Source organism: Paralichthys olivaceus, chromosome 22, assembly GCF_024713975.1.
Source record: "Paralichthys olivaceus isolate ysfri-2021 chromosome 22, ASM2471397v2, whole genome shotgun sequence".
Lineage (NCBI taxonomy): Eukaryota > Metazoa > Chordata > Actinopteri > Pleuronectiformes > Paralichthyidae > Paralichthys > Paralichthys olivaceus.
Window position 1 is genome coordinate 4585821 of NC_091114.1, and position 27315 is coordinate 4613135.

The following is a 27315-nucleotide window of genomic DNA, read 5'->3' on the forward strand; positions in this document are numbered from 1 at the left end:
AGTGGGTGAATAATTGTTTCAAGATGTTTATAAAAAAACTTGGGTGGTGTTGGACATTAACAGGGTTTGTTTTCTGGAGAAACCCTGAGAATAAACTTCTGGCACAGATTGAAGTGGATCCGGTCTTAATCTATTTGCCAGGTTATGACTAAAGCCTGAAGTTATGTTGTGGCCTCTCCCACTCTAAACTCACTTTTCTGTTCCCCTCTACTGCGTCATCTGGGTATTTCCGCACTGTTTGGAGTGGGTGGTGGCAAATTGCAATGCAGAGGAAAGACAGAAGGGTGCAGCTATGTCAAGCCAGAGGATGACACAGGAAACTTGCGAGTGTTCTTCAAAATAACAGCACAAGTCTGTCAAATTACTACAAATAGAGCTTTATTATTTTCTTTGTGTGGATAGATTAAATACAGCTGCAAATCAATAATATGCTTCATCATTGCAAACAACAAATCGCAAAGTACAATGTTGAGTCACTTTCTTTTTTCTGTGGAGTGGATTTGTATATCACATTTTTTGTTTGAAAAAAATGTGATTTTCTTTTCCCAAACGAAATTCATACATGCAGAAAAGAGGGGAGGGGGTGTATAGACATATGACATACAGGTTGCATATTGCACATATATCACATTAGTCATATGTATATTTATATTTATACATTTTCAATGTGTATGCATATACATACGCATAAATTATATTAAAAACACTTAAATTAAATGAAAGGTGAGAGTGAATATCCCGCTGTGGTTAAGTCGTGTGTTTGACTTTGGAAGAGTGTATTACGCACAGGAAGAAAACAAACAAACAGTTGCAGCACAATGTTCCTCAAACATCGGTCGTGTGTGTGTGAGTCGTTGTTACCGGAAAACGTGTGAATGTACCTGCCTGCAGCTTGACTCTTGTACACTGATGTAGGTGGAGCGACGGAAGCGACGGAACAAGCTCTGTGTCAAGAAGTTTGGAGAGTGTGCAGCGGCCTGACGCTGAAAAACAGCCATATACACAAAGATCAGGACGACGGGGCCGTGGAGGGAGAAGCGTGAGCGTGACGCGGACGCAGCCATGGAGGGTGAGTGGGGCCGCTGCGTTTTTGTCCGGAGTGTTTTTCTCGCGGAGGGCCGTGGAGGTGAAACTGTTCCAGGGAGTTGTTGTGCGCTCGGTCGGGGGAAAGCCCCGAGGAGGAGTCTTCTCTTCTTCCCGAACTCTAACGCGCACATCGGGCTGTGATTCACTTCTGCTTCTTTTCACATCTTTGTCAAAGCTGATTCGATCATAAATCATAGCCACTCATCTGTCCCTCACGTGACTCGCTCACCTGGCACAGCTGAACCAAAAGCTGCCGAGATCGAGGCCATGACGCATCATTTCACCTCATGGATTCCTTTGAAATGTTTGGCAATTTTATTATTATCTGTACACTGGGGGGGGGGGGGGGATACTGGTCGTCATTCACAATATTATAAGTTGCTGCTCACTGTCAACACTTTATCTGCAGTTCGGCTCTCATTAAAGCAACGTAAGCAACTTTCATTGGTTTCAATTAAAAATCCTCCTGAGTATAATCGGCGCACGCTGCTTGCATCCGCCCACCTTAGTTTAAGTAAGTGGAAATTACGCTCCGTGTTTTTCTCACCGCAAACTGTGGGCTGTTGTTTTGTGACATATGCATGCCGATGTTTAGAGTAGCTTGTGACGATTAAATGCGGTCCCCGTTTTTCCATTTTAGTCCTATTTACACTTCCCTGGAAACGAAATACACATTAAATAGCAATGTTTTTATAATCGAAATTCTTCCATTCAAGCTTTTTAACATCAGAGACCTCCCAAAAGAGATAAACGTGATTCATTCATGTCTAGAATATAAGTAGGCATGATCTAATAAAACCCCTAAAATTCAACAATGTACGAGACAAACAGGCACAACAAACTTTCTGAAGCAGTGAGAGGGACTCACACATGTGTCTCAGATGCTCCAGCTGTGTTTTGATATTAATTTCAGTGCTGCCTCCAAATAATGGTGATGTAGAATACTTTCACTTTCACAGCATCCAGTCTCAACACATTGGCAGGGATGTCTTTAACATAAAAAGTCAGGATTGCAAACATTACACACTTACTTGTAATTGTTCTTTGTTTAATCCAAATAGCCACTTAAATCGTACATAAAATAACATCAGGTAGTGAGTCTTTACATCTTTCTAAGACGCAAGAAAGTTCACGCATTCTTTTACTTTGGTCTGTGGCTGGGTCGCAGGCTTGTTACGACTTGGAAAGCATCCTGCTTGTGCTCTCATATAGAACAAGTCTTACGAGCTGCAGGGTGGAGCTGTGACCCTCTGATCTAAAGTCGCAGCATGCTTGTGTCTGTGAATCTCAACAATTGACTACCGAGAAACTGACACAAGAGCTCTTCCCTCTCAATGAGCAGGGTAATTTGAGACTGATCTTACACTCTGTCCGTCTTTGTTTGCTTCACTCTGGCTTTTTTCTTCTTTATGAGCTCTGGCAGGCACTTTATGATGAGTAATTATTTTTAGCTGGGAAGCTACTCGCCGTCCCTTGACCTCTTTGGACACTGCTGTGTCTCAAAAATTTCCACCCAGGCCACAACACAAATTACAAACTCTCACTAAACCACAAATATGCGCCTATGCTGCATTTGGTTAGGCGCTGTGTGCACGAGTATAAACGGTGAACTACTATTTCTTTACTACTAAGACTTGAAACTAACAGTGTTGAACTTGCTTCTCTTGTTTTCTACCCACCACAGCGTATGGATGGGACATGACCCCACTCAACCAAGGTAATAAGCCGTTTCCCGCAAATGTGAATCGATGCTGATACTGCCTGTAGACTTTTCACGTATAAACATTTCAACACCCTGTGTATCGATGACCTACTAGTTCCATGTTTACACACTGACAGAGATAAAGCCATGTAGAGAGGTACACACAATCTGAAACCTTTGCTTTTGTGTTTCCAAAAGTGACTACTGTATTTAATTAAGGTGGATTCTTCTTCTTCTCTTTCTTTCATGCCTCCTCCCTCTGTCGAAACAGCAGGCCCCTTCATAGAGATCATTGAGCAGCCAAAGCCGAGGGGGATGAGGTTCAGGTATAAGTGTGAAGGACGTTCAGCCGGCAGTATCCCCGGAGAGAAGAGCAACGACACCACTAAGACTCACCCAGCCATCAAGGTGAGTGGGACCAAACTTTTTGCCACATGTCTTCCAGCTGTGATCTGTTTAATGTCGCTCTGCTAACTTAAAAGGTGCATCATCTACTTTAATGCTAGATTATGTTACTATTTATTGTTCTGACACGACACTTCCATACTCCTACTCTACTTGCTGTTGACATACTTGCCTGCATTGTTTTGGACCTGGAGGCTCTAGGGGGAAATAGTTATAGGTCAGGGCTGAGTCATCTCTGGCAAGAAAAGGACCAACTTTGTTTTGAGCTACAGAGTCGTAGAGTTTCTGCAGCAAATAACAAACACTCTTAAATATCAGTCCCCGAAATACTCATTTTTTTTCAACCAGATCCATGAAATAATCTCTGAGAAACACACACAAATGTTAAAGAACAGCCTGGCGTACAGTGTTGCAGAAATTATAACTCCTGGATCTGCCTGAAAATGTAATTGGGTCATGCTCCAGCACCCCACTGAATTTTCTGGAAATTGATGAGTAGCTTCTTGTGTAATACAAACAAAAACTTAACCTCCTGAGCAGAGGTAAGAATGATTATTTTCAACAAAATAGCAGCAGTTTGTTCAGTTTTCATCATGTGACCTAAGTGTGGAACTATAAGGGAGCTCGGAGGAGTGCATAACTCCGCCAGGGCTGATAGACCACTGAGTCACCATATTGCATATATTGAAAAAATGGGGGGGGGAATCCTGGTTCCAAAATTGAATTGATTCTTCCTTGGTTAATGTGGAAATCAGTAGTTTTTGAGCAATCCAGAAACAAAGAAACAAATGACAACATCACCTCCTGAGCAGAGGGAATAAATGGTGGTGCTGTGGTTAGCCCCGTCGCTCCTGGTTCGAGTCCCGGTTTACACGTTCTCCCAGTGTCTGTGTGGGATTGGAGACTCAAAACTGTCCGTAGTGAATACAATACGCCCCTTGCCTAATGTCGAGGAATAAGCGGTGTAGAGGATTAATCATACCAAAGCAGATGCACAGATATACATCACAGAGGTGTACTCACAGATGATCCAGATATCTAGAACCCTCCTATAAAAGGACAAATTGTCATTTTTTTCTGCAGATTGTGTTCAAATCAAACAAATGAGATATGACACAAATTAGTGAGCTGTTCAGCTGCTGGTAGTTGTAAAATGTCGAGCCAATGCTTTTCAAATATTTTTTAGCTGTCAATCCTTGCAAGACTCTTACCCTTGTATTTAATGATCTAAAACATTTTTGCCTCCTCTGAAGCCAAAAATGTGAGCTTGGTGAGGATTGGTGAGATCAAACCCTTGGACTAGTTGACTGAAACAAACATCCACCCTTCTAAAGTGCCCATAAAATTCTCTTTTGGGTTCATTGAAGTGCAACACATTCCTCCCACAGGTGCACAACTACAGCGGCCCCTTGCGTGTTCGCATTTCATTGGTGACAAAGAATGCACCGCACAAGCCCCACCCCCACGAACTGGTCGGGAAGGACTGCAAACATGGCTACTATGAGGCTGACCTGCAGGAGAGACGAATACACAGGTTAGTGAAGTGTGACACTCGGTATTTCATGCTCACGCACAAGTAAATTCGGCTTGTGACTTCATTTCAGTGTTAACTTCATTTCAGTGTTAACTGCGCTGCCTCGAGGGGGAAATGCATTTCAAACCCGAACAAGGTGGCATTTGTTAGAGACTGGCCTAGAAACAGCCTTCATCAATTGCGAGGGGGGTTGATGTGTTTACTGTCACCAGCCTCCCCTTGAGTTTGGAGTTGAGTAAAACATTAACAGCATAAAGTAATTAAGCGAGTTCAGTTTCACCCTGCAGTCTCGGCTCTTTGTCAGCTGCTTGTTTTAGTTCTACATCTTTAAAGATTTTTTTTAAGTGTCTGAAGAAAGAAATGGCAGCAGCATCGACAAGATATTTTATATTATGTAACATTTAAACTTATCATTAAATAAATGCACCGGTCTGTGCGGCAGGAGGGAATTTTATATGCACGTCTATGTTTCACAAACAAATATTGATATTTTGATAAAAGCTCATTGCAGTGCAGCATGTTAATGGCTCCTGGACTCTACAGTTAGGAAAGAGCTGCACTGTAGTTTATCTCCAGTTGTCGTCTGACAGGAGTGTGAATGAGGAAGATTTACAGCAGACATTATAGCACATCTGGTCAAATAATACAAATAGAAAATTACACTGAAGCCTGATTGAAATTCAAAATATGATAATTGGTAATGTGTAATAATATTCTGATCATATTTATAAGATTACATGGCTATTTTGAGACACGTCTGTGATTAATGTAGATGGAAGGATTAAGGCCTGTTTCTTTGTCTGGACACACACAGGCAGTTTTGAACTGATCTGGAATACAGCCAGTAGGAAGGGAGGTGTTCACTCGCTATAATTACCAGACTGTGGACAACTGCAATCCAGTTAATTACTCACCATGAGTAACTTTCTCGTTGTTCGGAAAATTGGGGCTAAATAAGTCATGGATCGAGCCAAGAACAGGAGAAGAATTACACATCAAATGCCGTGTCTCTCCATGTGAAAGCAGTGTTTCTCATTAATCCTCTGGACTATGGCTGCTCTCCATATTCTAACTTGACCTACAACAGTTTCAATATGAACCCAAGACATTTTAGATTAATTCATTCTGTGGGAAATGCGGCAGAGAGTGTGACACAAGATTCCTGGATGCACCTATTTACTGGGATGCGCACCAAAAGGTATTTGGTCCTTTCCTGATCCGTACCACATCCTTCCACCAACATCTACGTTAATCCATCCAGGAGCATAATCCTGCAAATTAACAGACAGACAAATGAAATGAAAACATAACCTCCTTGGCAGATGTACAATCAAATGATGGGTAAAACAGATAAAACTGTAGAAGACTCAAAAATATTTTATTTCTATGTGAGTTAAAGGTGATTACCAGTATTCTAAAGCATTGGTTATTGGCAAAAGAAACATCTTAAATGCTTTTAAATAGTTAACAACCTTTTTATCGTAATTCATGTCTGAAATATATTAATTTCTAAGTTTAAGTGTTCTTCTACTTCCACCCACTCTCACCTCCTTTGTCTGCTGAACTTGGGATGTGGGTAGTGATCCACAGTGATGATGCTTTATTATTTTCAAATGTGTTTTTTATGGGAGCAGAAATGTCCAAAGCAGAGGTGCAAAGAAGATTAAATTGGGGGTTAATGGACCACACCATGTACAAAACTGTAAATTGACTATTTACCAACAGTTACGAGCAGGTTCCAGACGATGTTATATCCCATAAAAAGCTCATAATATCAAGTACTGCAAGTGTTCGAATTAGATGCTTTTGTGGTTTTTGTCTCAGACTTTTTTTTTCTTTCAGTTTTCAGAACCTGGGCATACAGTGTGTGAAGAAGAAGGATGTGACTGAGGCCATCACTTGCAGGCTCCAGACCAATAATAACCCCTTTAACAGTGAGTAGTCATGGTTACAGATGAGTGTACGGCACAAAGCACTTTCTGTGATGTTGCCCTTTTGGTAGTTTGTGCGCTGCGCGGAGAAACTCTCCAAACATCCCACTCAAATGTAAAGACAAATACTTTGCTGAAATACCACGGATATTTAAAACATATATTTGTTGAATGTAAAAGCCCTCAACGACATCAACAAATAATGTGTCTCCACTTACTCACAATCCAAATATGAAGCCAAAATATCCTGCACGCGAACGCTGCCAACATTTTCGTATTTTGGAGGAGCAGCTCAGGGCACGGAGCAGCGGTAGCGAGGTCTCACAGATACACGCAGCTGACCAATCTTGAGTCAGTCTCGGCAGTCAATCCTGACATTTCTCCCTGTTTTTATAGCATCAAATAACAAAGTAAAAACCAAACTTACAGAAACAGTTTTAACTTGAACATACGTCAGTGTGATGACAACTAAAATGACAGAAACCATCTTTAGGAATAACGTTTCTAAAATGTAGATGGTAAAATACTGTAGCGGGAGATCATTTTTTAGGCCAACATTACGCTGGCTACTGTCATGAATACATTTTATCAAGCGTGTGATATCTTTACCTTCGTGTTTTACTGTCCTCCGGCTTAACACCACATTTTTATTCCGACCTATACCTAGCAGTACTGTGGCCAGTTTGGCTTTATAGAGACATGGTGCCACAAAGCACCACAAGCTCAAACTTTAGCAGAAAATGTATTAAGAAAAACAAATGGCTGATGGCTGATTCTAGGACAAAAAAACATCATCGACGGTAACCACAACAGCAACAGGAAGTTTAATTTGATGCTGTCCCCTGCCACTGCCACCTAAATACAGACAGCCTGCATGTGACAGGAAGCAGTGATCCGCCAAACTGATGTCTCACCCTTCCTTCTCTCTGCTCTCTCATGGCTGCAGTTCCAGACGCGAAGGTGTGGGAGGAGGAGTTTGACCTGAATTCAGTGCGGCTTTGTTTCCAGGCCTCCATCACTCTGTCTACAGGAGAGCTGTTTCCATTGGAGCCTATGGTGTCACAGCCCATTTATGACAACAGTGAGTGGGCAGCACGTCTAAGCACACATATCTACATATATTGTATATATACGTTCAGATGATTTGATTAAATCTCACATTTTAAATCTATTTGAGGAGAGCTTTGTGTCGCAACATGTTCATGCTGTATAAAGTTCACTCCGACGATAGTCAGTATCTCCTGCAGTGTTTTATCCATTCAACACTTTTTGTTCCTCTTTGCATCTGAACTTTTTGACAACTGGTCAAGAAATCCTTTGTGCCTGTATTTTTCACAATTGAATGAATTCAGTTTCCCCACATTTTTAACTCCATACATGTCCCAATATACAGATCTAAACAGAAATACAGTAAGTTTGGAGAATCTTTTTTACAATACAATTTGAGGGACAATGTATATAAATAAAACATGTGGTCATCTAGACATTTTGATATTCTCTGTATGTTCCTGTGTTTAGTGTGTATGTGGCATCATGGCCCTATCTCAGCCCAGGATCTAAAACAGCAAATTCAGTATGAATGCATGTTTTTACTCAAGCTTGGATTCACTTTCAAAATTTAGTTTTTATATTAAAACTGAAAAGGTGGACTTTTTCATAAGTAATCCACTCTACTTCAGTAAAATACAGTATAATATTTTGGAAATGAGAAAATGTTTGCTTCCCTGTGTTGAAATGAAAATCAAATTGGAAAGGCTCCGGTGCATCTGTAATAAGAGTTTTTTTTAGATGAAAGAACTGAATTGTTTGGCAGTATTGCATTGTTAGATATGAAATGGCTGCATGGTTCGGCACTCTCACAATCCAGCTAAGATCAAAAATTGAGAGCATGGTAAAAAGGGCTATGTGTCAGGCAGACGTTACAGAGCCATTGTGTAAAACCAACCGCCTCAGTATCATCCTACTCAGTAAGGAGGCGTGTTGATTCGGTCCTGTATCTCAACAACCATTGTACTTTGTTGAGCACATTTCTAAGTTTGAATGCCAGTTTCTGTTTTTCATCTTTTAGTGTTTTATCATTTTAATAGTTTTAAGGGCAGGTGCAATATTCAACTCACTTTAGTTCTGCATTATTATTCTAGGTTTTGCTTCTGCAGCTGTTGTGGCACTTTGGCCTAACGCAAATTTCCCTATGGGACAATAAAGTATATTCGATTTGATTTGTCAGCCTCTGCCCAAATTCCTCTGCATCTAGTAGGTGTCTGGTATTAACCTGTAGGCTTGCTGTTGGTTTGCTTGTGTTATTTATGCTCTATTCTGTGTTGCAGGAGCCCCAAACACGGCTGAGCTGAAGATCTGCAGAATCAACCGCAACTCTGGAAGCTGCAAGGGAGGGGACGAAATCTTTCTGCTGTGTGACAAAGTGCAAAAAGGTACAATATGTCTGCGCTGAAAAATAGTATCACATTTCCTTCTGCCCCCCCCCAGTGTCGGCAACGGTCCCATGTGGCCTTGTCTGTTCATGCACAACCTAAGCTTTGCATTTAACAGTATCTAGACAAAACTTAGAGATGGCTCAGCAGTTCTAAGGTTTGCAAATCAGTCTAGAGCAGTCAAGTGTAAACATTAAACATTAACCAAATATAAAATATGAGTTAATATACTCCCGATACAATGATACAGGTCTAAATACAAGATAAATTGGCAAGACATGCTGAGAATTGAAGGATAATAATTGCTTGTTTTTGCTCATTGAATTTTAATTGACTTTTAAAAGATAAAATCAAACCCTTTTTCCACTGGTCAAAAAAATCTAACAACACCACAAGCATCTGGCTTTAACATCCACTCCTGGGTCAAATGGCAAATGTCATTGCATGTAGAGCGAGGAAGCGAGATCCGATCACAAGTGTTCACAGGCGCTGCTCACTCGTGATTGGATCTCTCAGGACGGATGTTAACACCAGGTCTGAACAGGGCTTTAGAGTTCAAGTGGATAAAGAACCAGATTAAAAAGAGAGCGAATGTTGAACTTCAGGCCAAAACATCTGCCCTTTGCATACAACCAGTCTGAAGTGGTATTTTTGGCTGCGTGTGAGGTTTCGTTGTCTGTCACTGTATCGGTTTTTAGAGGTACAATACAAAGCAGTCTCTGGAAGGAAAAGCTTTCTTCCTGTATTCAGACGCCCACTTCTCATTTCCTATTTACTAATAAATCACTAGTGTGTCTCTACCAGTGACAAGAGACTCTCTAGGGACGCTGCACTGCATATCACTGTCTCGGCCTGTCTATGCACAGAATGTTAAAACAGCTTTGTAATGTTCTTTGTAAAAGCTGATGCAGTCCAACTGTGTGAACGCTCCCTCCTTGTAAACTCAGTTTTATCTTTGGTCTTTTTCATTCCTTTGCATTATCTCCTAATTCAGACATTTGGTTTATCCGGACTTTCACATATTAGGAAGACAGCAGGAGATTCTCCTGTTCAGAGGCATTCTCAACAACAGCGAAATCTCCGAAGCATTCAGGCGAGGGGTGGCGCCTGAGTAGAGAATGCAGGAGGCAGGAGATGATGTGTATATGCCATTGTGTTGATCATTCATGTTTGTTTACAGCAAATGGACACCAGCGTCTTCCTCTTCTACGTGTATGGCTCCTCATTTTCATCTTGAGATATTTGTATTCTCTTTATATTTTTAATTGCATCCGTCACATGTTTTCCTTTCTGCTCTCCTCATAGAGGACATCGAGGTGCGTTTCTTCCAGGACTCTTGGGAGGGAAAGGGCACTTTCTCCCAAGCCGACGTCCACAGGCAGGTGGCCATCGTGTTCCGCACGCCTCCCTTTCGCGACACTAATCTCACCGAGCCCATCAGAGTGAAGATGCAGCTCCGCCGGCCCTCTGATCGCGAGGTCAGCGAGCCAATGGACTTCCAGTACTTGCCTTCTGACCCAGGTAGGAAACAGTGTTCTCATGCTCGTGTGTGATACCTTAAGGTTGAACCAACCTGTGTCTTATAACTGCTTTTTTTTTTTTTTTAAATGACTCTTGTAGATGAATACAGACTGAGTGAGAAGAGGAAGCGCACAGGAGACATGTTCCAGAGCCTGAAGCTGGGACCCATGTTGTCGAGTGGTATGTTGATGAGATTTCTTCAGTGGCCGAGACACAAAGTCATAAATGGAAAACATGAATGCAAAAATGAAACAACTACACAAGCCAAACAACTCAAGCACAACCACGGAATTGAGGGAAAACGGATGCTTGTCTATCTTAAGTGTTGGTGTACAAGTGCGTTCTTCTTTAGGGTGCTCCAAAAATCTGTAACAGATCAAATAGACAAGGATTACATTTAGACAGCAGCCAGATTGACTGGTTTTTCACAAACAATGACTCACTCGACAGCAAAAAGTAACTCTGCTCGCTTCATTGTCAACATCCATTGTCCCTCATTTTGAATCTGCCTGTGTCTTTGGTGCATAGCTTTTGCATTCACGTTTTTCCTTAATGGGCCTGTGTGACACGCCTCGGACGCCATCGATTTGTTTTCTGTCAGTCTGCAATAATATAAAAAGGTAACTGTGTGTGTGTGTGTGTCGCAGTGTAATATAAACATGTCTGTTCAAATTTCAGTGTCCATTTCACAAGATAGACGGCACATAAGCACAGCACGGAGAACAGTCACAGCCAAGCCTCCGTCTATGAACGCGCAAGTTGGTGAGTCTGTTGAATTTGTTCACATCGCATATGATGATGCTTCAATCCCCGAGAGGGGTTGAGGGTCCACTCTGATTTAAATAGTGATAAAAGTTGAGTTAATCGACAAAATGAATTGGCAATTATTTTGATAATCATTTGTTTCAGAAAACATTGCTAAACCTTAAAGGTTCAGTGTGTAACATTTAGGTGAAGGGGATCTATTGGCAGAAACTGAATATGAAATGATCCTGGTGATGTGTTCACTAGTGTGTTTCATTTAAATTGTATAACTTGTTTTCTTTACCCTGGAATGGGCCCTTTATATTTAAATACTTTATATTTACATCTGGAGCGGGTCTTGTCTACAGAGGCCATCATGTTTTTTTACAGTCGGCCAAACTGGACAAACTAAAAACCTTCTGAGTTTTTATGACAACTAAAGGCTACCACAGGTTCTCTTTCATGTTTGGAGGGGGAGGGTGAGATGAGGGATATTCACCACTAGATGTCACTACATTCTACACACCTCTAAATGCTGATGATTTGGAATTAAAATTGCTTGTTTGTCTGTTGTGTGTATTTAGCAGCTGTGGTGCTACCTGGTGCCAGTGCAGGGAAATCTCAGCCCTCCTACTCATTCAATCAGCCAGGTCGGCTCTTCTCAGTCCAGCCCAAGGTAGAGGCCTCCCCCTCCATCTCAGCTGTGACTACAAGCCAAACATGGAAGATCATGGAGAGCCTGAGCCTGGGCAACCAGCCCAAAGCCACACCAGTGGCCAACTTCTCAATGAGCCAGCCACCATCTTCCTCCTCCTCCACCTCTACCACCACCTCCGCTGCCAACCCAGACTACTCAACCGTCAACCTGTCTGATCTGCATGAATTCTTTCCCAACATTTCCTCCGCCATGGCCCAGGAGCCTTCCGCTTCTCTGGGTAGCACACCATCCTCCCAGGCCAGCAGCACCTTCAACCTCCAGAGCTCTCATTTCCGTGTGGACGCACCACTGGATGATGATATCCCAGAGTTCCCTAGCTTTTCTGAAGCTCAGGCCCAAGGCACCCTGGACAGCCTAAACATGGATGACTTTGTGGACCTTCTGAACCCCCGCCTCATGAGCGAGAGTGGAAATTGCACCTCGATGTTGGCTCAGGGTTCATGCCAACAGGCTGCCTCTTCCAGCTCCTCCACTGTTTCCCAGAACACTTCTGACCCCGCCAGCAACCCAGGAAGCACTTGGATGAATTACCCCAACAGCATCGTCACCTTGCTCCAGAACGAGAGCTCTATTGTTGCATCCAACAACATCCACCACCAAGCTCCTGTACTGGATGAGTTTGATGAGTTGATGTCCGCTGACGAGGATCGTCTTATTTCCATTCTCAACAGCGAAAGCCATGTTGGGTTTGTCTCAGGACACCCCAGTTAAAGCTTGTCCACATGATTGTTTTAACGGACACACTTAAAAAGACCACGTGTACTGCCCATTTAACCTTCAGAACTAGAAGTCCTTTGCTGTTACTGAACACATAAAGGAAACAAGGTGGATATGAAGGGCTGGAGCAGACAGAATGTAGCAAATTGCTCACTGCGGATGTGCTTGTTGAAATACCAGTAAGGACTTTTGATGGTGTTCAATCAGCATGTTTTATATAATGAAATATAAAGATAAAACACAGGACAGAGCATAATCAGATTTCCTTGCCCTTATGAAGCCTATGTTTAGCATCATCATTAACTTTTTCTGCCTGCGTCCGCGTGACAGTGGACGATTTACCCACCGACAAATGTTGGTTTTAGCAAGACAATCAGATACTGTAGGTGTCTGTTCAAATGTTCAAAGGATATTTTCTGTGAAACATGTTAAGCATGTTTTGTTGTTTTAAATTTTGCTGTTCCTGTAACAACCCTGGTAGCTGTGGTCAGTGTAAATGTGTTGATCGCTGTCTTTAACTGAAATGTGTAGTCTGCCTTTTCTTAAACACAGCAGCCGGTGTATCTCATTAAGACTTTAATCAAGTATAGAATCCAGTCTATGCAAATGATGTCTCTGTCTTTTAATTAAGTATGTCCATGTAGTGCTTTTTTAACTTGACATATTTTTTCCTGAAGGTCAGCAGCAGCTGTAACACCACTGTCTCTATACAGATGCCTTTGTTGAGAGTTTTACAAGGCAAATGAAGGCGTATATGTAAGTAATTAATCAAAAAAGGAACATTAACGATTACACGCTTATAGCACAGAAGCTTAAGAGATTCAAGCTTTATGCTCTGATCTCATCCAGAGCTTGGCTTCCTCTGCTCTCATCAGTTTTTCTAGTTATTGTCTGAATATGATAATTTCACACCTACAGTTCAACTTGCTTTACTCTACAGTTAAACTTGCTTTATCGAGATGGAATTAGGCAGCTTTATACTAGTATGATGTAAGCAGGATTGTACTTTGAAGTTTTTTGCTGTCATAAATGAGTAGTTCTGTCCAAATCATAAAACATTTTACATGACGATAAAAACAGCACATACATGTGGTTTTTTCGAAAGTATTTTTTTTTATTTGGCAACTCTGTAAGAAAAAAATAAATGAGATGTATATTGTCAAAAAGAAATGCTTCATCTGATGCATTTATTTCCCCCTGAACATATATCAGTACAAATCAAGAACTTCTAAACAGAACCTGAAGAATACAAATATTCTTACTTATGAATACAATATATTCAATACAAAAAATGTGACAACATTTCAGGTCACTTAGAATGTATTACAGCATGAGAAGACAAAACAAATGAGATTTAGTGCCTTTTTTGCAAAAAGGAAGAACTTGAGATCAAAATTCAACCACTGACTCCATGATACAAATCAGTGTGGTACTATCCAACCCATCTCATGAGATCTTTAAGCGGCTTTTCATTTACCCGTCCTGCAAAACTAACCCTCTTGTTCAGACCGGCTTATGTCACTTCAAGATTGGTGACTTTGTTGATGATGTGGGAGCGCCTCGGTACGCACTCCAGGTCAAATTTGCTCTCGTAAATGGTGGGGCAGAGCTTCCAGCGGTTGCTGCGGTAGATTCCCAGGTGTGTGTACGCGTCTGGCTTGTAGGTTAGAGCGCATTTGACCCCTGTGGCACGAATGGCAGAGTCCAGCCTTATAACCTCGCTCTCATCAGTGAAGTTTTGGTTATAGGCACATATGACCTGCTTGCCCTCTCCCTTGGGATCGAAGGAACTGACTTTAACCTGGGAGATCTTGCCATCCAGGGCTGCTCTGGCCACACACTCCCACGCGTGGTCCATCTTAAAACCAGATTCCAAGTGCATTAGCCACTTGCCTGAGAGCACCCCGTGGTTCAGGGCCAGCTCCTTCACTGCCTGGAAGGAGACAGAGCGGCCACTGCCCAACAGTTTCTCCCAGCTCTCCTGGAGACCCATCACATCACCATCACTGGGGAAGTAGTTGGGGCCCAGCACGGCGATCCACCCCACAGGGCGTCCACCCCCTTCCTCGTCGCCGAATCTGTACACTTGCGAGGGCCTGTTGCTCTCCAGCCAGCCGTCGAACTCGGACCTGGGTGTTCTTCTGGAGTCGAACACAATCCAGGGGTCCATGTCTGCAGCCATGGCCTCAGCGGCGTAGGTCTCCGCGGCAAAGGGGGTCTCCACCTCGCCTTCAACCGGGGCCTCTTCCTCCTCCATGACGCCGTCAGTGTGAGAAGCTCGTCCTGTGGGAATATGTGCAGTCGTGCGTTAATCATTGAACCACATCTGCAGCCCCTGTGTTGGTTCGAACCCAAACACAGGTGGTCAGCTGTTGTAGCTCGCGGGTGGTTAGTAGTGCTGCTAGCTAGCATGCTACTTGTTCCTTGTTCCACGCCTAACATTTGTCCACCCCAAACTCACTTCCGCATTAAAATGACTTGTTAACCATTTCGTGTGTGTGCCCTCCACAGCGGACACGCGATAAACCCACACAGAAATAAATATTTATTTTCACGTGTGTCTAGTTTCATTGTAGCTAGCAAGCTGGTTATCCGTTTTAGCAATCGTTCATTCTCGTCTTCTTGGATAAAGAATTAATCACAGTCGACTGTTCCAAATAACATTAGTAAGCACAGATTTGCTTTGGGGCAGATGAGATGATCGTGCATTAACACTTCTTTGAAATAGTTTTTGTATTCAAGCTCTACCCACCGGCAGATGCTGAAGTTTGTTGTCCAGTGTTGTTCTTCCGCACACGCGCACCGCAGATGATAGTCCGCTCTGGATCAAAGATGGATATGACAAACTCCACTTTAACATCAATTCATGGATATCGGAATTTATCTTTTGATAAAGAGAAGATCAAGTAGCAACTTCACGTTGGCATCAAGGCTAAATTCTTGCTGAAACTATGGTTTTATTTACCAATGTAAGCATATAAAGTACTGAATTAAATCTTGTAGTTTTACACCGGGGGGCTCGGGGGTTTGTGTACATCCACCGATCATGTATTGGTTCGATATTATTGATTATATTGTATAGCTATCAAATGTCATCCTCACATTATTAATCACGATCAACAATACCTTAACTTTATATCCCTCGCGTGCTCCAACCCGACGGCGCTGGGACCCCGCGGAGCCGAGCTGAAGCGCCAGGGCAGCAGGCGACGAGTGACGACGACGTGCTAACGTGTTAGCCGGCTAGCCACCGCTATCTGGTGTGTGTGTGCACGGAGGAGGCGATTTACACATGACATAGAGTAAAAATCCAGAATATAGCACGTTTTATTTGAGGTCGGCCTTCCACGCGATTTAACTATGCCCAGCAAAAAGAAGAAATACAACGCCAGATTCCCCCCGGTAAGTTTGAACTTCGCCGAACCGGCGTAAAGATTAGCTAGCTTTAGCAAACTGGTGTGAATAATGCTAAATTCTCCTCTGGCTAGCTAGCTTGAGAAGGATTTGGCCTGTAGAGCTAAAAAAAAGTCAGCCAGTGAACACAAGAACTTTACTACTCAGTGTAAAATGTGCTATTGAGACTTTACATTTCATTAAAAGAGCTTCTCTGGGTTGATTTGCTCCCCAGTGTTTACTACGGTTCATTAAAGGGGGGCTACGTTAGCTAGCTAGCGACCCCACTAATTATGTTAGTTTGTTTTTAGCATGGCAAGCTAAATGAAACGGGACGATAACGAATCAGAGCAAATCAGCTGTTTTCTGTTGGAGCTGCACATTGAGCAAACTTGGGAGATCCCCACGGGGCACGTACGAGAGTGGATGTGATCAACAAGCATGGAATACATGTTTTGAACGTGCAGGCTGTGAAACACCACTGTTGATCTAAATTCAAACTTGTGCTGTACTGTATCTTGCTAACATTTTAGTCAATGGGTTTGGGGCGAGAAAGTTGCTTTCAGTGTGTAACTGCAACGATAAAGCTTTGTTGTGTCACAGTGTTCCCTCGCATTGACTCATTGTGTACACACGTTTAACGGTCAACCCTTTTTTGTCATTACAGGCGAGGATTAAGAAGATTATGCAGACAGATGAAGAAATAGGAAAGGTGGCCGCAGCAGTCCCCGTTATAATTTGTATCCTTCCTGCCAGATATCTCCACAGCTCCATGATCTTGATCATCTGTGATCGTCACTGAGTGGTCGAATGCAGAATGATGTGTTCTGAACTCATTCATTCCTTCCAGAGACCTCAGACTAATTGTTTGACTTGAAGCTGAACTATTTGAATTCCCAAACTGAAATTTGAAAGAGAAAAGCTGAACATATGATGTTGTTTTTCTGTGACCTCACCTTTTGCTCTGGAAGCATATGATGGGCATTTTTCCCCTCAGTTAATTAAATACCTTTTTAATAAATTATATATTAAATGATAATTGAAATAACATTATTCTCCCCCATCTGACAAATTTGTGGATTTGCACTACATAGCACTATTTCAAAAAACAGGCATAAGCAGTAGTAAGTGAAATTGTTCATCAACAATATTCATTCTCAGCCTCAGTGCAAGCCAGGCCATGTAAGCGAAATGTTTCTATTGTAATGATGGACACGGATCTGCTGTATCATACTTTCCTTAACGTGGACGTCAGCGAGAGCCCTGGAGCTTTTTTTGGAATCGTTGCTCACAAAGGCCTGTCAAGTCACCCAGTCTAGGAATGCAAAGACGATGACAACGTCACATCTGTAAGTTCCTGTGTTTCTGTAGTTGTGTTTTTCCTTCTGCCGGTGTTGTACTTTGGATTTCTAAGACATCCTCCGCACATTTCATTCTCTCTTACACACCTTATATGTGAATTCACGTTGTTGGACAATTTGTGGGCATTATGTTAAAGTTGCATGTCGCAGAAAGGTGCTTAGTCTTTTATTTTCTTTTGGCAGACATTTCTAGGCGCCATATTCCACATATAATACATTGCATATTGTGGGAATACCTGCAAGGCTAGTGCTACTTAGGGATCAATTAATATGTTTTAATTTTATAACAAAAATTGTCTCAGGACGCTCCAATAATTGCTTTCCTCCTGCCTATGTAGGAGTTAAAGCACAACACAGGCCAAATCACATTGAGGCAAGTGAAAAACAATCTCAAACCAGTTTGGTATTAAGCTAAACACTCGATCAGTATCCCCAGTTCTATTACTAGGTGTTGCTCTAGATTCAGTAGACGCTCCGGAGTAGACTTAGCCTGAGGAGACTGCAAGTCCATAAATGAGGCAGCAACAACTCTAGGCCACTTGGTGGCAATAATGCACCTCTAAGTGTGTTTGTCTACTGCCAATAAACACAAGATAAGAAGAAGCAGCAGAGAGTGAGGGCACGAGCACACACACAAATGTAGAAGTAACGAACCATCACCTCCCCTTCAATTCCCTATCTGTACAAGCGAGGAGTGAAATTATATTTGCTTCCTGTAGCAAAGAAAATCTGCAGCATGTTTTCATGTTGAGTTCAACTTCGGCGAACTTTGATCCATGTTATTCACATGCGTTTGTGTATGTGTGACCGTTCCCTCGAGCAGCAATACTTTCACTGGACAACTGAGTGACACAAACTGTTTTTTATTTGTCAAAACAACCATTAAACCTTGTCGGCGTTAAATCTGAAATGCTGCAGGACCTTTTTTAGTTATCTTTGAGACTAAGTGTGACACATCATGTGCTGTATGTGTTCCCAGTGCCTCTGCGGAAATTTGGTCTCCTTCATGTTGCCTCTCAGAAGATTTCACACAACTCTTCAGAAACTAGTGATTCTAAGGGTCGTAAAAAAGAACATGGAATTTAATCATGTTGTCATATTGCTTTTTACTAATGCAATACAAGTTGGATTCAGAGCTGTTGTGTTGTCATAATAATAAGTTGTTTCAGTTGGTATGAAACCAACCCTGTATAGCTCCTAAACTGGACCAGACTGGCAAATCTGGAAACTAACTCAATTTTTCTGCACAACAGCTGCCAGCAAAGACAGGAACGCTTGTAATTCGTTATCCATGTTGCATTCACCCCAAGTAGCCGAGGCAGATGCTGTTGGTTTTCTTTCGGAAAAAATATCACATGGTAGGAGTGTGACGTATCAGAGAAGGATACTTAGTGTCACCGAGACTTGTCATCAAGTCTCAGTCTAATTGGCTGAAAAACTCCAAAGTATTGTGGCGGTCACATGTCAACGTATCAGAAGTGATGTATTAGTGTGATTTAGAATCTGAAGTGTGGATCTCGCCATAGACAGTGCTGCTGAGTGGATTTGCAACAAACTGCCTCATCAAATCCCTTGTGCTGTATCTGAAAGTATTTATGGCCATGAGTGACATGATAGTCTTACTCCTTCATGTTGCTGGAATGAATATTTAATCCCATTTGATCTCCTTTTCAAATTTGATATGAGGCTGACATTTTGCCCACTAAATGAGTTTTAAGTGTAGAGAAGGCAGAGGTCTGACTGAACAGGGTGTGTGTTTGTGTTGTTCACAGAAAACAGTGTATTGAACTGGAGCAACAGTTTGATTTCCTGAAAGACCTGGTGGCAACAGTGCCAGACATGCAGGGCGAGGGGGAAGAGAACCACACTGAGGGGGGAGGAGAAAAAGTTTCCCGCAGGTATCTCTCGCTCTCACACACACACACTAACACTCACATTTATTAACTATTATTTATTATTCAAGCTATTTTTAAGGTCATGTTAACATTTGCAGGGATCGTTTCATTTTACTGTCGGAGGAGAGACCATGTCGCCCTAAAATTTTAAATATAAGGCTGGAGCTCCCGCTGCCCCAATTCTGTCATTGGTCCTGTTAAACCTTATTTTATTACACAAAAATAATTTGTTATGATGGGCTTTTGAATTAATCAATTCCGTTTTCCACAAAGGAGCTAATCATTATTTTTAATAGCCATGGCTCCAATGTGCCGATACCTCTTGTAGCACTCATTAAAGCTGCTAACAGACATGCACTGAACTCTGTAGATCTTCCGGATTTTCTCTGGAGGGGCTGTATGTGTGAACACAAATGTCCGTGAGGGAGAGCCTGCAGACTTAGGCCAGCCCCCCTACTATAAAGTCCGCAGAAAGTGCGGAGGAGCCGATGTGAGAACACAGCAGGAGATCCTTCACAGGACTCATCGCAAGGGAGTGGTTTGTTGATAGTGTTTCTAACACACGACAGAAGCCAAAAGGAAAGGAACAAAACAAAAAAAATTCTCTGCATGAAAAACTGTTGCCATACACTTGGAGGACACAAAGATGTCAAAAAGCTTTTGGTGAGCCAACGCTGATCTGGTCGATGTCCTGCAAAAATGTCCCGCTCTGCCTGCTGCACCACCCCTCACCTAAATGCTCTGAGGAGTTCAGAGTTGTTGATAACCTGTCTGAGCAGAGGATCTCCTGCTGCGTTGTGCATTTGTAAAAGGCAACCTCCTCAGAAATTCTGGACCCGACTCTCCGGACATCCTCCAGAGGTCATGTCGGAAAACTAAAGTGTGCTGCATTTCAACTCAAACCTAGCCCTTACCCTAACCTTAAAACAGGTCTTCACCTTGAAATGTAATCATTTACGTAATGAGGACATGATTTTTGTCCCCATAAGGAAGACAAGCCCTCATATTGAGACGGTTTATGTCCCCACAACATGAGGAATACCTGGACCCCAAACACATTTGACTACCAGTCAAAGGTTGATACTACTCAAATCTTAATTTTCCATACGAAGTCACTGTATCTTTATGCTGCTAAGTTTGACTTATTAACCCGGTTTATCTCTTGATTAATCAACTTGTCATTCTGTCGTCTCTGATAGGTTCATGCACTCCAACTATTACATTACAAAGTAATGAATCAGAAACAGGAGAGCCATCTTTACATGCACTCAAAGCCTCTTACCTCTTCATGAAACAGCTTCTCCTGTAAAATGAAATTGATTCGAGTATTGTTAGTCATCTTTGCACTCTTACCTTATTACTTTTCCCAGTTTATTTTCATACGCAAGATTAACAACAGCAGCAGAAGAAAAGAAAGGGCACATTTATTCATCTCCACAGAGCGAGAACTAATGACGGAGGATTGGAGACAAGAGAGAGCAGTATTGACTGTCAAATCAAAGGCCGCCATTGCCCCTAAATTGAAGCAGAGTCTGGCAGAGAATCACACACATAATAAATGAGCAAGAAGTCTTCCTTTCACTAAACAGTGTGGCTGATACATTCAGATTAATTTAAAGTGGAGTGCAAACTGCTAATATTGAGACATTTTGCCTCTGCTTTGAGGATGAGGCCTGTGGAGTCACGGTATCTTTTGAATATAAATGGCTCAAACGAATTTCCATCAGCAGTCTTGGTCACAGTGTTCTCTGCTTTGAAATTATCTTCAGTGATTTTAATGTTTCATTTTGGCATTAACTGTCTTGCAGATTTATGCTGCAAATTGACTTTCTAATTTTTAATTTGTTTTATGAGCTGTTAAGACGTGTGTAGCTGTGGTGTTTTGTGACAAAATACATGTTTATGCCCAAAATGTGAAGTTTTTTAATGTGTGCAGTATCAATTCACAATCAACAGAGGAATTGGCCATTAATGAATGAATGCATGAAACTGTTTTATGTGTCATTATATAACTTATATACTTTATTTCACTCCCAGGGGTCGAAAACCAGGAACTGGACGCAAGAATGGAGGGGTCGGCTCCAAAGGCAAGGACAAGAAGTTGTCTGGCACCGAGTCAGAGCAAGAGGTGGGAGCTGGGTCTGCATGCCAATACTATCTGCCAGAGGTCAATAACTATCTGCAGTTTGAAAGATTTGTTGAGAGGTGGCTCATTGTTGTGTTCCTCGTGATCGATGCAGGATGACTCTGAAGACAGCGAGACAGAGGGGGACGAGGAGGACGGCTCTCAGTCCAGCACAAATCTACAGGCTGCAGCCAGGTTCCACAGGTAGGGACTGTGTTACTATGATATTGTATAAATAAAAAAAAGTGCACTTTGTGATACTACATCTCTGATCTCTCACACGTCTACCTGTGCCCCCGCAGCTCCAATGCGCCCCCCCAGTACACGCACATGGGCAACATGGTCTCAGCAGGCAGCATGGCACCAGCACAGCCCCAGGGCACCATGGCCTTCGCCCCGCACCCCTCCATGATGAGCGCCGCACTGCCTCCGCCAGCCCCCGCGCCGCACAAAAACGAGGATGACGACGATGAAGACTATGACTCTTAGCTCCGTCTACCCACCTCCTCCACCAATCATTCTCACACACACACACACACACAAACACATACACTTTCAGCTTTATTTTCGATCTCTTGAGTTGTTGCGGCGGACGCTCTAAACAGAGGAGGGAAAGACTCTTCATAACAGCCTGCTGGCAGAAAACCCCTCGATAGCCGGCTGAAAGAGACTCCGCCACAGGAAACAGAAAACTGGTTGTATAATGTGTTTTAATTTTCTTTTTTCTTTTTCTTTTTTAAAAAAAAAAAAGGGTTTTATTTTATTGTAGACGAGAGTTCAACAAAGATGTTTTTTAACAAGTCAGTCGTTCTATTTTGACTATTAAAAATGGCAGTCGTCGCTGTTTTCGCCATAAGCCCCCGGCAGACAGGATAGGTGTGGTTTGTGTTGCCTCGTAGCTTTTTCTTTTGGCACTTTCCTTTCTTCCTTAATCCTGTGTAATAGACATGATGAAGGGAACGTATCAGTCGTCATGCAAACCCTCAGGTTGGCTTAAAAGAAAATCAGTAATTGGTTGTTAAAGCTTGAATTCAGCCTTCAATGCTCATGCAAAGGCGAATAATAGAGAGGAATTCAGGACAAGAGCTTGTAAAGATTGTGGAAGGTGATCAGCACTTGTCGAAGGGAAATGGAGGTCATAGTCTATATATTGTATTATTGATTGGCTATGAATTATTACTCTTCGTGCTTTTCCTCAACAAGTCAGTTAAATGATCAAACTGTAACACAAACGAGGACGCAGGTGTATTTTTACTATAGTTTAGCAATTTGCAGCTTTTTTTGAATTAGTTTCTATTTTTAATTCATGTTTTTTATCAAGAGGACTGTAAACCTTCATGACCACAGCCCTGGAGACGACCATATCAGCAGGTTAATGATTTACATTGTTGTTTTTGATGCTGTAAGGCATTTCGAGCTCCTGTATTGTTTTATACGACCATTAAATTCCCCCTGAATCGCCCATCAGAAGATTAAAGAACCATGACTTTGTTTTTAAAGTTGTTCGTCCCCTCTTAATTTCTCCTCTGGCCACCCCTCCAGTCATTTTCTCCTTTATCTTAGATTGTTTTAGATGTAAAGCAGAGACGGGGCTCCCATTTATATGTCGGTCTCGATATGAAATGTTTCCAGATAGACATGGACACTGTATTGTAAACTTTTAACATTCTTTTTATTTTGTATGGGTGAAATAAAGTTCATATTTCAATTAAAAAAAAAAAAAAAAAAAAAGGGTTTGTTGTGTTTTCCATGTTGGGGAGATGAGTAGCGTGAGATGCTTCCTCACTCTAACAAATCAGCAACAGCGTTTACCTTTTTGTTCAGCAGGTGGAGGAGCAGAGCCCGACTTCTGCTGTATCTTTACTCATAATGCTTCAAGGTGGTTTCTCTCAATGCTGTAGCTTCTCTGATCCTTTGGCTTTTTTTTTTTTTTTTAACTTTGTGTGTGTTGCAATATTGAAATGTTTCCTTGTGGACGCATCTTGTGTTGATTTATTGGCCCATGACTCATACAACCTGAAAGACAAGAGCTGTTTGTCCTCGCTCTTCTGTTGGCATTTGAATCAGATAAGCACAAGACACTACAAGTTTGTAAAAGGTGATTGTCACCATCACAGGGACGTGTGTGAGTGTGTGTGTGTGTGTCCAGCCTCTTTACTCCTCCTCCTGCCCTCTTTACTTGTTTTACTTTTGCTGTGTAAATGCAGCCGCCCCTTCCACCCCCACCCAACTGACAAAGCAACACAGAGACATGGCCGCATAAACAACTGTATCCTTCCTGCACAAGCGTTGACTCAGCGGACTGTGAGGAGGGTGGGGTTTGATGTGGTTGTGTGTGTGTGTGTGTGTATGGGGAGTGGGTCTTAGGTGGTTGACTTTAGGAGGTCGGTGTCCAAACAAGCTGCAGCCATGAAGCAGGGAAGCAGGGGAGGGGAAGGAGAGCCATCAAAGGGCTGGCAGGAGGAAACACACTGTTTCCACACAGCAGCCGGCGGGGGCCAGAGGTGGCCCTGTGATTCCCAGCCCCTCCCTCCCGCGAAGCCACTGAGTCACTCTGCACTGCTCTGTTACTTTTCAAAACATGGGAAAATGTGGCAAAAAGAGGAATTCCCTGACCTTTGCGAGGATAAAATCCTTTCACATGTGCAGCCAATTGAAAAAAAACCTGTGTTTAAAATGCACCTTGTGTTTCAGACTGTGGCCTTGATCACAGGGAACAGTGGGAACCATCTCTCTAACACACTCTCTGATCTGTACTGGTTTTTTTCTTATTTCCAGTTCTGTGGGGGGGGGGGGCAAACTTGATTTAATTTTAAACACACGGCCTGAAAGCACAGAGGACAAAGCAGATATGAGCTGCTGAGAATTGAGATAACAATCAGAGATCGTTTGCTCAAGTAGCAGGATTTTCCATTACATGTAAAACAATGAAAGTACTATCTACAAGATGCAGTTTAAATATCAAAGTGTTACAGGGGCGGATCTGTGATTGTCCTAAACCAGGGGCCGTGAAGGGGCCACAGTTTACACAGAGGGGCCAATTATATGTCCAACATCCAGAAATGATTCAGAAATGTGCACACTGAAGTCATTCCTTGTTTACTGTTGCCTCTGCAGCTTTGATAAAAGCCGCACATCATCGACCGTATTTATAAATTTCTTCCTTGTTCAGCACAAAGTGTAAAAACCATAGAAAATATAAATTCTTAGCAAGTTGTCATTTTGATTTCATTTATAGACCTGGAATGTGTCTGATTTGTCTGAATTGTGAAATCTGAAACTGCAAAGTAATTGTGGCTGTTAGAGAGAGAAGCTTGAAGACAGTGGAGTAGAAGAAGATGTTATTTTTTTGTTTGCATCACTCAAACGTCTCATCGCTCACTCAGGGACCTCAACAACACAACTAAATTGGCAGCGTTCATATCCAGGATAAACTGGCTTCATTTCTGTATGTCGGGAGGAAGTGGAGACATGTCATCCATCTTTATATGCAGTTTATTGATTTGACTCAGTAAGATACTTAGTTAGTTGAGAGATTTCCACTATTTTGACTTAGTATCTATTCATTTTGTCATGAGTAGTAGAAGGTTTACCCATTTTTTCTAAATGTTTTACTGAGCAGAAATTGTCTTCCATAGAAAGACATGAAGTAAAAGCTATAAGTCCAATCTGAAGATGAAACATTTGGAGAACATTTTATACAAATTTACATTAGATTACAGACTGTGGTTTGTTTGAATATTAGATTCTGTTTAAATAACTTTACATTGCAGAAGCAGTGGTTTGCACGACTTTGCTGAACTATTTTGCTACATGAAGATGAAAGCGAGAGTAAGGGTATTCTCTTTGGACTAAAACTATATTTCACTTTATCTAATGTAGAATTTTACAGCGGTAAATGTAAACCTACTCGAGTGAGGTTTCAGAGGAGGCTCCTCCAGCTCAGTCGGGTAAGTTGCCTCCATCAAACTGCATAAAGTATGTGAAACCAGCCACATGCTGAGGCCTTTTAAATGTGTTGCTTTAAGTGAGGCTTCAAACTCCCTTTTTGTGTTCAAAGTGACACCAGACAAAAGAAAATCTTCAACAAATTTCTCCTCAAAGAAACCCAACAGCAGCACTTTGTCCTCTGCTCTGTGGCTATGGGGGGAATTTTAATGAACTATTGTCCTTGAAAACGTAGTCTCACTAGAGTGTAATATTTCAACTGATTCCTCAGGAAAACACTAAAACATACTGATGTATTGTAGCAGCAGATGAGTGAAAAGAATCAATCAGGGTGTAAAGCACTAAAGAACATATAACATGTATTTAAAATAACCATACGTACATTTATATACAGAATAGACTTTAATGAGAGTGTGTACACTCTCATTAGATTAGATTAGATTCAACTTTATTGTAACTGTACATGTCACAAGTACAAAGCAACGAAATGCAGTTTGCATCCAACCAGAAGTGCTTAAACAGTGAATAAATATACGGCACAGTATGCTTAAGTATGTGTATATGCTAAACATTAACACCACTCTTCAGTGACACCGTTGAAATGTACAGTAGTTACATGTTGTCAGCTATGTTATCTGAAGGAAACTGTACATACAATCTACAGCTCGAACAGGAAATTAATTTTGTTTAGTAGACATTATTGGTTTTGCACCTGCTATCATTAATGTAAGTCATCCATAGTAGACAAAAAGAACTTCTGGGGTGAATTTCAAAATAAGAGCTAGGTTAAAACATTTCTATCTAAAATAATTACATAAAAACTATTGTCCCGCTCAACTCAACACTACGCCAGCCTGGTAACTGTTGGAAAACTTTCATCTTCTTCCTCTGCTTCCTCCAGAATTCTGCTATTATTTCTTTTTACTTCAAGCTTGTGCTGCCAGTAACCATGAAAACAAAGTAAAATTATGAACTCAGAATCAAACTCCCATAAATACATATATTTATATATGTACACAATAAGATAATTCAACACCTGACTATAATTAACAATTTAAATAGATTTGTTATACTATTTTGTGCACGTGGAGCTTTTTCGTATTATTTTCATTCTGCCTGTTATGTTTCATGTCCTATAGGTAAAACAGGATACTGTGTGATGGTAGATGTGTTGGTGTGAGACCTAAAGTATACTCTCTCCCTGTATATACTAGTTCAATTCCATTCATATTTTTTTTTTTTTTTATGTTACTTACTACTTGGTGACTATTTTGACTCTTGCTGTTGTATTTTCCCATTGTGGGACTAATAAAGGATTATCTTATCTTATCTTTACTAATGGCTATTCATACATTCCAAATTGATCTGTAGTTCAAAATTAAAAATATGAACAGTATGTTAGAGTAAAAAAGAGGATGCTTGAATCACATTCTTGCCTTCCATCATTTTATTGCAAAGGCCAAAAATACACACAGAGCCTGTAAATAAAGTATAAGGGTCATTTTATTTGTGATCTAACTCTTACGATGTACTTTTCTTGCAACATGTGCAGGGGGGTTTGATTTCATGGGTTCAGTTTAATTAATGAAGCTGTAAAGTTGTTGTGTGAGCTACTGTTTAATGGGTCCACAGCAAAAAAGCAAAAGAAAAGTTAAATAAATATTCGCCTGTCACTCAAAACGAAGCTGCTCATTAGCTCGCTTTTACGTTGATAGCGACAACCGGAAGTGGCACCGCTGAATTGCGTCCGGCTTGACCGCGGCCTGTCATCTGACTCCTTTCCTGTCGGGAGAGAAGAAGTTT

At 41.7% G+C, this 27315-nt stretch overlaps 3 protein-coding genes across 6 annotated transcripts; 2 read left to right on the forward strand and 1 right to left on the reverse strand.

Annotated features, from left to right (window-relative positions):
- The first annotated feature begins 889 nt into the window (after nt 1-889).
- rela (v-rel avian reticuloendotheliosis viral oncogene homolog A) lies at nt 890-13960 on the forward strand. 3 transcript variants are annotated; one of them, XM_020100107.2, is made up of 11 exons: nt 890-1069; nt 2771-2803; nt 3060-3196; nt 4582-4727; nt 6570-6661; nt 7605-7739; nt 8986-9090; nt 10396-10611; nt 10711-10791; nt 11290-11373; nt 11940-13960. In XM_020100107.2, the coding sequence occupies exons 1-11, from the start codon at nt 1063-1065 to the stop codon at nt 12782-12784; spliced, it is 1881 nt and encodes a 626-aa protein (XP_019955666.2). In that variant the 5' UTR covers nt 890-1062; the 3' UTR covers nt 12785-13960. The 3 variants fall into 3 exon arrangements, with proteins under 3 accessions (XP_019955666.2, XP_019955667.2, XP_069374652.1); XM_020100108.2 differs by having other exon boundaries at nt 901-1069; nt 11943-13960; XM_069518551.1 differs by having other exon boundaries at nt 904-1069; nt 3063-3196.
- On the reverse strand, nt 13884-16033 carry c22h11orf68 (chromosome 22 C11orf68 homolog). Its single transcript, XM_020100109.2, has 3 exons — nt 15917-16033; nt 15543-15611; nt 13884-15073 (listed from the first exon to the last, which is right to left on the reverse strand). Exon 3 carries the CDS (start codon nt 15045-15047, stop codon nt 14304-14306), a length of 744 nt encoding a protein of 247 aa, XP_019955668.2. The 5' UTR covers nt 15048-15073; nt 15543-15611; nt 15917-16033; the 3' UTR covers nt 13884-14303.
- drap1 (DR1-associated protein 1 (negative cofactor 2 alpha)) lies at nt 15974-23295 on the forward strand. 2 transcript variants are annotated; one of them, XM_020100110.2, is made up of 7 exons: nt 15974-16192; nt 16851-16923; nt 17439-17532; nt 19317-19442; nt 21477-21567; nt 21680-21768; nt 21867-23295. In XM_020100110.2, the coding sequence occupies exons 1-7, from the start codon at nt 16151-16153 to the stop codon at nt 22051-22053; spliced, it is 702 nt and encodes a 233-aa protein (XP_019955669.1). In that variant the 5' UTR covers nt 15974-16150; the 3' UTR covers nt 22054-23295. The 2 variants fall into 2 exon arrangements, with proteins under 2 accessions (XP_019955669.1, XP_019955670.1); XM_020100111.2 differs by lacking the exon at nt 19317-19442 and having other exon boundaries at nt 15991-16192.
- The last annotated feature ends 4020 nt before the right edge of the window (nt 23296-27315 follow it).